The 12,083-nt window shown below is 35.8% G+C and overlaps 1 protein-coding gene across 1 annotated transcript in view; it reads right to left on the reverse strand.

Annotated features, from left to right (window-relative positions):
• si:ch73-383l1.1 (receptor tyrosine-protein kinase erbB-4) overlaps positions 1–12,083 on the reverse strand; it is a 319,324-nt gene that overhangs the window by 32,381 nt on the left and 274,860 nt on the right. The window contains exons 18-20 of the mRNA XM_056462987.1: positions 10,776–10,898; positions 10,511–10,609; positions 7,366–7,551 (exon numbers count right to left, since the gene is read on the reverse strand). Of these exons, the coding sequence (XP_056318962.1) occupies positions 7,366–7,551; positions 10,511–10,609; positions 10,776–10,898 (408 nt within the window). The remainder of the gene's footprint in view (positions 1–7,365; positions 7,552–10,510; positions 10,610–10,775; positions 10,899–12,083) is intronic.

Genomic DNA, 12,083 nt, shown 5'->3' on the forward strand with positions numbered 1-12,083 from the left:
AGCGTACATCATGCAGTGTGTATGTGTGTGTGTGAGAGCTGCAGAGGAGAGCTCATTAATATTCATGACACAATCCAAATATGGTCAATTATGGACCTTCTGATTCTAAGGGTATTTTATGGACTAATAAATGAGCATATAAAACCGTTTTTGGAGATTTTTTGAACTTACAGAAGCCATAAACCTACTATGTAGACATCAGAGAACTATTTAACTTATTAAACCAATGCAGTATATGGCACCTTTAACGTTAGAAAACACTTATTGGGCATTTTAAGAACAAAATAAATAAATAAAATAAATAAATAACCCTTTTGAAAGATTTTTTGCTTTGCTAACCATTAGAAAAAACTTGCTGTTGCATGAGATAATGTCAAAACTGAAAACTGAACAATCTCACTGTCTCTCAAAGGGTTTAGTTTCTGTACTTTTTTGTATTCACCTAGAAACCTACAAAAGAAATCGGAGATGAATGAACAATAACTCAGTTAAGCATCTTAAACTGTGAAAGAAGACATTGCTATACACTGATATCAATTACTGCATAGAATAAAACAATACACCTCGTAGTGTGTAGCTATGAATACATTTAAAAGAAATATTCAATTACAGTGCTGGACATGATATACTGTAAGAATGTGATTAGCTAATAGCCTAAATGGATGCAATTACGATGATAACTAGCTCTTTTCTAATATATTTCTAATTTTTGGCATTGTGTTTTTCTGGCAGAGAAACGCTGGATGCTGGGAATTATTCAAATGACACCCATCATCTGATGGAGGGTATCGCTATTGATGCCAAGTGAGCTTTGAAAAATGCAAATGAACTCAACCACAGAAACACACTTTATCTATATAGAAAAATATGATGTTAGAATGATAATATCCTCCACTTTTATTCATAACGCAATGGCAAATTCAATTCATAATTGTGATGTTTTTTTAAACAAGCCAAGGTATGTACATCCATTTAGCTTTAGGTACATTTAAACCCCTGATACATGCATTAATATGACAAATGTAACTACTATAATATGGACAAATACTCTGCTGCAATAAATATATTTTTCTATTAAGAATAATCTGCAGTATATCAGCACTTATACACTACCTGATAAAAGTCTTGTCCTTGACCCCAGTTGTAAGAGCAACAAATAATAACTTGACTTCTAGTTGACCATTTGGAAAAGTGGCAGAATGTAGTTTTTTGGATGAATCATCTGTTGAACTGCATCCCAATCATCACAAATACTGCAGAAGACCTATTGGAACCCGCATGGACCCAAGATTCTCAGAGGAGTCAGTCAAGTTTGGTGAAGGAAAAATCATGGTTTGGGGTTAGAGTCAGTATGGGGGCATGTGAGAGATCTGCAGAGTGGATGGCAACATCAATAGCCTGAGGTATCAAGACATTTGTGCTGCCCATTATGTTACAAACCACAGGAGAGGGCAAATTTTTCAGCGGGATAGCGCTGCTCCTCATACTTCAGCCTCCACATCAAAGCTCCTGAAAGCAAAGAAGGTCAAGGTGCTCCAGGATTGGCCAGTCCAGTCACCGGACATGAACATTATTGAGCATGTCTGGGGTAAGATGGAGGAGGAGGCATTGAAGATGAATCCAAAGAATCTTGATGAACTCTGGAAGTCCTTCAAGAATGCTTTCTATGCCATTCCAGATGACTTTATTAATAAGTGATTTGAGTCATTGCAGAGATGTATGGATGCAGTCCTCCAAGCTCATGGGAGTCATACACAATATTCATTCTTTATCCACTGCAGCATGACTTTATATTCTATACTCTACATTATTTCTGTTAAGTGACAAGACTTTTGTCTAAGCAAAGTCAGACCTTACTGTCCTAATTAAATAACTAAAAATCAAGGCATGAACATGTTTTATTTTGGTAAAATAAGCGTAATCTAGAGGTCTTTGCCTTTCATATAAGCCACTCCTGATACCAAATGAAGTCATTTATTGTTCCTAAAACCTGGATAGACGACAAGACTTTTGTCAGATAGAGTAGATATGTTGCAGGAAACTCAGGAAAATAAAAAGTCATTAAGAAATAGAGCACAGAATAAATAATAAAGTTTATTACCACAATACATTAAAGGGTTAAATTGTGTTCTTTAAAGATGCTGCATATTCAAATGCTACAACTACCAGAATGACCAGTGGTCAATCGGATTATTATTGTACCAAATTGAAATTTGTCATATCACATATATATTTAAAGCTTTAATTGAGATATCAGAATAATTAAAACAATGTAATATTAATAAAATAGTTGTTAGAATAAAATTTACAAATGTAGAAAAAAATATGAAAACGAGAAAAAACATGGTCAAAATGACTACTTCGTTAGTTCCGGTGTTAACTAATGCTACTGTCATGGTCACCAGCGATCCAGCCTATGTAGATCTACAAATCTACCGATCTACAGATCTACCATAGAACTACAAATCCGCTGGTATATGGACAACAAGATCCAGTCATGCACCACACACTCACACCTGTTCCAGTTTCCCACTGATTGCTAACACACACAGCTGAAGCTGTTCAGAACTGATTACATAGACTTTAAAAGCAGCACAGGCATACACATAAGTTGCTGAGTCTTGTTAAACTGTTACAGTAAACATTACGACACGTTTCCCTTGCCTTGCTTTCCCGTGTTTTTGAACCTCGCCTTGTTTGTTTATGTTGTCTGCTTCCTGCCTGTACTGACTTATCGCCTGTGTTTTTGACTACAACTCTGGATTTGCCTGCATACATCTGTTTGCTCCTGATTGTGACCATTACTTCCCTGACCATTCTCAATAAACCTGCATTTGGATTCGCACCCGTTTGTCAGCATCCACTTCACATTACAGCTACCATGTTGCTAGCATAAACCGGCACATAGTTAGCATGTTTCTGGCAGATTTTTAAGATATTTAAGCTTCTGTTAACAAGCATTGCCACATTGCTAGCATGTTTTTAGCTTGTTTCAAATATATTTTGCAAGTTGGTAGTTGCTAGGATATAATAAATATGCTTTACGTGTTCCAAGATAGCATTAGCACACAGCTAGTTTAAAATTTAACATATAGATTCAGAATGTCCTGAATCCTGAGTTTAGTAATCATAGTTTGAATGTTTGAAGAACCAGAAGCTAACTTTGCTAACTATATACTGCTAAAGTCAAAATGATTCACCTACTTAGAATGTTATCAGTTGATTGAATAGGCGTTATCAGTGGTTATCAGCTAATAGATATGGGCCAGTAGGGGCCTTCTGCGCCTACTGGTAGGCTCAGAAAGCCGTTATCAACCATCCACATGATTTATCAGCTGTACTCATAGAGAAGACTCCAGATCCAGATGTGTTTGGACATTACTGTGACGGTTGGGTTTAGGGTTGGTGTAGGGTTAGATGTTAATAAATTACAATTAATGGGAAATTTAATAAATAATATAAATAATCAGCATAGGGTCATTCTGCATTTTGTCTTTAAAATGAACGCTACATGGCGGGATGCATGCTTACCTCCATATGAATGGCTTTTCTGCTGTTACCAGATGGTCAAGTGGCTCACCGTGTACGTCGACAGACTTGTGACGTGGTGCAGAGTTGACAGTGATGACGAGGTAAGACAAAAGCCAAACAAGTAAATAGTTTGCTTTTGATTGCTTTTTTAATGGTTGGGTTTAGGGAAGGCGGGGGGTGGGTAAATCTGTGTTTTTGAAAAAAACCTGATGGGTCAATTGGTGATTTTGAAAAAAAAAAAAACTGACGGTTGGGTTTAGGTAAAGAGGAGGGCAGGCCAATCACAGTGGCCTCTGGAGGATTTACGCAAGAAGATCAGAAATTTGATGTCTCATATAGCTGATTAACTATGTGGATGGTTGATAACAGCCAGAAGGCCCCTACTGGCCCATATCTATCAGCTGATAACCATTGATAATGCCCATTCGATTGACTGATAGGATTTGAATTTGCTGAATTACTAGCCCATTTGTGAATTTTTTTTTTCAAACTTTTCCCAAATTATGTTTAACAGAGCAATGAGTTTTTCACACTATTTCCTATAATATGTTTTTCTTCTGGAGAAAGTATTTATTGTTTTATTTTGGCTAGATTAAAAGCATTTTTTAAAACCATTTTAAGGTCAATATTATTAGCCCCCATAAGCTATCCACAGAACCAACCATCAGTATACAATGACTTGCCTAATTACCCTAACTTGCCTACTTGTAATTTGTAATGTATAATAACATATAGCATTTATCGTGTATGACCATACACCCAAAGTGCTTCACTATCATGAGGAAGGTCTTTCCACACCACCACCATAGGGTGGAGTGGAGAGACAGTGATAGAGCCAATACAGTGGATGGGGATGATTGGGAGGCCATGATGGGTATTTTGCCAGGACACCGGTGTTACACCCCTACTCTTTACGAGAATTTATTTTTAATGACCACAGAGAGTCAGGACGTTTTAACATCTCATCTTAAAGATGACGCTCAAAGTATAGTGTATAGTAATTATCTTAACTAACCTAGTTAAAATAGACCTAACCTAGTTAACCTAGAAAAATATCTAGTAAATTATTATGTACTGTAATCATGGTAAAGATAAAATAAATCAGTTATTAGAAATTAGTTAATTCTAACTTCAACTGTATATTTAACTTATAAAAATAACAAATATAACTAAACTAAAATCGAATAAATGTAACAATGTAATTTAAATTCTGAATATAATAAAATAGTCTCTCAAAGTTACTAGGAACTCTTCTTTGCCATCTCAAGTGAGCCACAGACGAAAGATATGAAGCAAATAAGCTATGAAACATGACTTTAAACCCATATGCTCTCCAGAACAGAAACGAATCATTCAGTAGCTGGTGAAATCAAACTGCTATCCAACTCAAAAAATATTGCAACGTTGCAGGAGCCAAAAAATCAGTCCCCGCTCTCACTGGCATCTAACTCTCTCTTCACCTCGGCTGTCATGTTCTTCAGTTTTAGGCGTGAGAAAGCAACAGGTCTGAAAATTCACTCAAAATAAAAGAAGTGTCTAGTTTCTCCAAGAGCGCAGCAGGAGAAGGAGTCCATACCCTTGCTCTACACGCTGGTTCTGTGCGTTAGAAGAACATAACGGTAAGATCCAAATGAAGTGGGGCAAGAATCACAGGTCACTGGGTGAACACAGCGGGCTTCTCTAATGGACGATTGAAGGGATTAATATCCCGAGGACCACAGCAGGTGAGAAATCAAACACAGATTCAACCTTAAATTCGCTAGCTCCTCTTAGAGAAGACATGCTGGTAAACAATCTCAAACTGTGAAGTGACTGTGGCTGTGGAATGAGGGAAAGTGGAGTTTATCTGTCCAGCATGATAATGGCAATATAGTGGAGTCTTTATGGTTGAGGTACAAATGAAATCAAAATTAGCCATATGATTCTGTTAGCTCACATTGCCAGTTTTGTGGTGAACAATTTATCTGTGCATGTCTTTAAGGAAAAAAATTGCCCTTGTAATGTTTGATTGAAATCTAAAAATACACTTCCTGTTTGTTTTCAGTTAAATTTTCTGATTCGGTCTGTCTGAGGTATTTGGTGTGGCTAACTTAATCACATCCCTCAAACCAGTGGTCCTCAACCACTGGGTTGCAGACTGTACTGGTCCGTGGATCAATCTTTTATTTTGAAAAGTTTTTTATTTTGGAAAAATGACTGTATTCTCTCGGTTACATCTCGGTCACTTGAGTGCTCAAATTTAACCAACAAGCAGGAAAATGAATAAGAAACAGACATCTTTGGAAAGTTTCTTTGCTAAGGGGAAAAGGCCTAGTGAAGCACCCACGAACTGCCAAAGAATGGATCCGCAACCCATTTGTCAACAAATCAGGTGAATCCAGCATGTCTGTGCAAGAAGATCAACTGATGGAGATCGCAAATGAAGCCTGGTTTAAGCTGGACATAGCTGGTTTTGGCTGGGCTCCCAGCCTGGCTAGGCTGGTCAAGCTCTTTTTAGCTGGTCATCTCCCAGCCTGACCAGCAAAGGCCAGGCTGGAAATGGCTGGAAACCAGCCTGGAAGTGGCCAAAACCCCCCTAAAACCAGCCTGGTTGACCAGCTAACACCAGCCAACCAGCCTAGGCTGGTTTAGGCTGGTTTTTTCAGTAGGGTGAGCACAATAAAACCGATAAATGAAGAGAACTCAAACCAACTGAGCACTGTAAAACCCTATAAGTTAAGGCAAATCAATCCATTTGAGGAAACTGATAACTACAAACCATTAAAAATGTTCCTTAAGTTAGTTAAAAAACTAATCTATATGAGTACTGTGAACTTACTCCATTTAAGTTGAAGTAATAAGGTATTTAACTTCAGGTATTTAAAGTTCAAAACTCTTTTCAAATCAGCAGAATTAACTTTCAGTCAATTTTGAGTTAACTACACTCATTTCATTTGATAAAGCTGACTGTTGGGTTTTAAAGTGTACATATATCAATAAAAAGTCACTTTTCAATCACAAACTACAGAAAACTGAAATTATTTAAGTTATAATACACCTTTGTGTAGCAATGCTGGATTTTCTGAATCAGTTTCTCCAGTACCTAATATCACATGATCAGAAAATGCTGATTTTCTGCTTTTGAAATATTATTCTCCTTTATTTATTTACTGCTTTTGATGCTGACAACAAAATTCAATTGTCGAAGTGCAAATGTTTTTTTTTATTACTATTATTTGATGAATATAAAGATTGAAAGAACAACACTGATTTAAAATCTATTTAAAACTTAAAATTGTAATTGTAAAAAAGTGTAAAACATTATAATTGTTTTTACTAAGATGTATTAGATTATAAAGACACAGAAACTGGACTGACAATTGACATGAACTGCACTATTTGGTGCTTTAAAGCTCAGCAGGTTAAAAGAAAACAACAATGAATAAATATTTCATGCTGTGGAAAACCTACTGTGTAACCGAGCAATTTTTTTTTCTAAACTCTTTCATACACCAGCCCATTACATAATGTTTCAATCCTAGAGCTGAAGAAATATCTTCTCTTTAAACACGGTTGGGGGCCGTTTCACTCATCTGACACAAAACACCGGAGAATCTTCCTTCAAGTTCTTGATGTGAGACCTGACTGAGCCAAAGCAACTGACTGTATAGTGATTCAGCAGCTCACATATGTGTATGTTCAGCATAAAAACAAAACATTTTTGGTGTTATTTATCAATATTTTATTCTTAAGGTTATTTTAAGGTTAGCAAAAGCTCCAAAACAGTGACAAAACTCACTTTTAGATGCATTCAAAACTTTGTGCTAACACACAGCTGTATGTAGACACTCCTACCTTTGCGATCTGCACACACCAGTTGAGCAGCAGCTGTGAGCCGATGTTGTCCTGGTGTTCATGAACGTAGTCCAGCAGGCAGCCGTGGGGCATGAGCTGAGTCACCAGCTGAATAGTGGGACTCAAGCAGACCCCTAAAAGACGCACCAGATGAGGATGCTCCATACTGGCCATGATCAGCGCCTCCTGAGGAACAGAAACAGAAACACTGAAACACTGGAAATGTGCTGTTTATACCAACCCCCAGGATCATTTCCAATATATTTTCTAATTGTTTGATTCCTACAAATTTGATTTCCTGTGGTTTAGACAGCATAAACAGGCAGAATAATGTATTCAGCAGTATATAAGCCGTGCAATCAATGATGTTGTTAACATCTGAGTATTGGCAGAATGGCTGTGCATACATGTAACTGACCGAATCTTGAAGTAATTGCAAACACTCTATACAGGAGAGGTTACTCTACAGATTTACTATAGTGTGAGAGCAACTCTCCTTAATGTTGATGGCAGAGTAACAAGCTCATTTGCATAATGACAAATGCAATCTCCCAAGGACAGCTCAAATTAGGTAGTGAACAAGCAGAGCTGATTGTAATCAGGTGCAGTTAACCTGAAAACATGTTAAATGATTTAATGCTGCCTTTACGTTATAACAGACTTTTAGGAAACTGTTTCCTTGTTGAAAATAAGACTTGAATGGCTCTGAAGTCATATTTGCAGCTGGGATGCTAACTTTGATAGCTGAGCTTCTGAGTTGGGAGATTCAAAAACCTTAAACATAGTGATGGGGAGAACAATTGCTTGAGACATTGTTACTCTTTATTAGTTTCTTTTCCCACAACAGCTTCAAAATGAAGATACATGGTGAACTTACTGCTTATTATTTATTTGAACAATCAATTAAAGTTTAGTTTAGATTTCATAAATGGTAAAGCTTGCAAGCATTTGAATTAAGAATCATTTTAATTTGATAGTCAATAAATGGGAAGCTACTGCATTCGAATGCATCAAGGTTGTTTCTAGGGATGTCCAGATCCGATCACGTGATCAGAAATCGGGCCGGTTTCAGACTCAATTGGAATTGGACATTACCTCCCTATCGTTTATATATATATATATATATATATATATATATATATATATATATATATATATATATATATATATATATATATATATATATATAGTTGCAATCAGAATTATTAAACCCGCTTTAACGGAGAGGAGATTTTTTCAGCACATTTCATGATTTATTTTATTAACTAGGCTTAACTAGGTTAATTAGGTAAACTAGATAGGTTAGGGTAATTAGGCAAGTTATTGCATAACGATGGTTTGTTCTGTAGACAGTTGAAAAAATATATAGCTTAAAGGGGCTAATAATTTTGACCCTAAAATGTTTTTAAAAAAAAATAAATAGCCGAAATAAAACAAATAAGACTTTCTCCAGAAGAAAAAATATTATCAGACATACTGTGAAAATTTCCTTGCTCTGTTAAACATCATTTGGGGAAAAAAAAATCAAAGGGGGTTTAATAATACTCATTGCAATTGTACATATACAACTTTAAATTCTCATTATTTAAAAAAAAAATCTATAGTTATGCGGTGGCACAGTTAGACCCCTTTCTTGACTTCACACAGAAACAGCAACATGTGTGGCATGACATCCCTTTGTTGAGATGCTATTGGTGAAATGCTGGCAAAGTAGAACATGAAAGCTTGAAGCTGTAAGTGCGAGTGTGTCTGCAGGCTGGAAGTAATATACATTTAATGATGATAACATTGCCATTGCCAACATTGTGAGATATGTAAACTTGGGATTACAAGAGGTGTAAAGTAAAAGGCTACATTTAACACAACAAACCTGATAAGGAACCTCAAAAACAAACACCCAACACAATACAGCAAGTTTACCCAGGCAACCCAACTGAAGACCAGTCAGCTAATGCTGCAGGAGATTTTGAAGAGGAGAGAAAAAATGCCCTGTGACAATGCGAAGGCACAGGACATCACAGCCAAGATAGCACAAATGATTGCAATGAGAGACCTGCCATTCAGAACCGTGAATTTCTTATGCTTATTGAGCACGTAGAATCTCGATTTGAATATATATTTTTTATGTATTATAGAAATATCAGATTGGGTTTCAGTATCGGTAGACACTCAAAATGAAATGACACGGACTCAAGGGCAAAAAAAACCTGATCGGGACATCCCTAGCTGTTACCATAACTTTTTAAGTGGGAAGTAGGACATTTCCAATAAGATGATGGCAGCATAATGGTGCAAATACCAGTCAACTGACTATTGCAAACCTTAGTACATCATGCTCCATGATTCATCCAAATACTCCTGTAATAAATTTTACATTTGAAAGAGTGCATGTACTGACAGCAAAGAGAGTTTGAACTGGTGCAAGCTGCTAGTAAATGTGGCCCTTTGTCTGTAGACTGTTCTTCATATTATTCACCATCCATATTTATCCATCCAATATATATTTATTACAGTAAGCAGCACAGTTATTTTCAAAATATAAATAAATCATTATAAATAATGAGTAACACTTAAAAAATAATGGTCCATTAGTTAATGTTAATTAATGTATTTACTGTACTAACATGAACAAACGATTAGTAATACATTTATTACTGTATTTATTCATCTTCGTTAAGCTTAGTTAATATTATTTAAGTTAATTAAAAATTTGGTCATGTTAGTTCATGTTAACCTCATAGTGCATTAACTAATGTTACAAGCACAACTTTGGGTTTTAATAATGCATTAGTTAACATTGAACTATGATTAATAAATGCTTTACAAGATTATTCATTCTTACAGTAGTTAATGTTAGTAAATACACCAAAGTGTTACCAAATAATGCTATTCAGCATGTAAACATTTTTTCCAAAGGATTATGTGACATTGAAGTGATCGTTGAATAAAAATTCAGCTTTACCACAACAGGACGAAATTACATTTTAAATTAAATCACATTTATAAATTCACAGCACTTTCAATATATCAAACACAACTCATTGATTTGCAGTGTTGGTGTAATGGAGCTTTCCAGTAAATTCATTCACCAATCTGCGCTTGCATTCTTACTTTGTAAAGTATAGTTTAATCATAAATTACTCACATCCATAAACTCCACATTGGCTTTAGGTCCTGTGCTTTCATTGAGTATCTTTATGGCCACAGGGATCTTCACAGTTTCCCCTTCTGGAACCCAGATTCCCTTATAAAGAAGATTTCAGAAGAGGTCAACTGCATGCTAAAAAAACATACATATGCTGTATATATATATATATATATATATATATATATATATATATATATATATATTGTTGAAGAAGCAAATAAGACTCAATTACAGAAACAGACAATAAAAGTGAACACAGTACCTTGTAAACAGTGCCAAAGGCTCCGGTTCCCAAGATCTTGACCCTCTTGAGTTCAGTTTCCTTCAGTATACGCAACTGTGCCTGGTTGGGAGCCGTGCCACTGGGTGTTAAAGGCTCCACCAACTGCTCAAGACACAAAATCAAAACCACAGTCACTCTACATGATCACAGATACATATCTATGAGTTTAAACCTATATGTTCCTTCTGATTTTACTGTAGCATCAAGTATAAATATGTTCCTTATGTTCTAGACATAGTTCTCAATTGCAATGCGTTACTTCTCAAATACTTTTAATGGCATTATTTGACCTGATGTATCATTTCTAGACTGATTAAACTTATCAGAAGGTTCATGACTCCCAGGTACTTTTAATTTCAATCAATTCAACTTCCTTCAGAAAGTTCCTAAAATGTTCTAACATCTCAATTGTGATTAATACCACAACCTCAAACCATTATGACAAGATTTTCTGTTTGACACACCACTCACATGCCATTGACAGTATTTTTTTTTCAGCTGCCCATCAAAAATGACTGTCAACACCAGACAAAAAAAAAAAAAAAACAACGTTTTTTTTTTAACCTTGAAGTTTGGTGACTTTTTCTAAAAAGACCCCAACATTAGAATTTTCTATTTTCATATTTTCATGAATGCTGTACACGTTTATGATACAACAGTTGTCCTTTAAGTCAATTTTGACCCGCCAACTATTATACAAATTTTTTTACCACACAAGCTACTGGCATACACATGCACACTTCAACACACATCCAAACACATACACATATTGTCTTGCTAAAAAGTTGTTAAAATTACGGTGCATCCGGAAAGTATTCATAGTGCTTCATTTTTCCCACATTTTTTATGTTAGTCTCATTCCAAAATGGATTAAATTAATTTATTTCCTCAAAACTATACACACAATACCCCATAATGACAATGTGAAAAAAGAGTTTTTGAAATTATTGCAAATTTATTAAAAATAAAAAACCTGAAAAATCACATGTACAGAAGTATTCACAGCCTTTGCTCAATACTTTGTTGATGCACCTTTGGCAGCAATTACAGCCTCAATTCTTTTTGAATATGATGCCACAAGCTTGGCACACCTGTCTTTGGGAATTTTTGCCCATTCCTCTTTGCAGTACCTCTCAAGCTCTATCTGGTTGGATGGGAAGCGACTGTGTACAGCCATTTTCAGATCTCTCCAGAGATGTTCAATAGGATTTAAGTCTGGGCTCTGGCTGGGCCACACAAGGACATTCACCGAGTTGTTGTGAAGCCACTCCATTGATATTTTGACGG

Source organism: Danio aesculapii, chromosome 1 (assembly GCF_903798145.1).
Source record: "Danio aesculapii chromosome 1, fDanAes4.1, whole genome shotgun sequence".
In the NCBI taxonomy this organism is placed as follows: domain Eukaryota; kingdom Metazoa; phylum Chordata; class Actinopteri; order Cypriniformes; family Danionidae; genus Danio; species Danio aesculapii.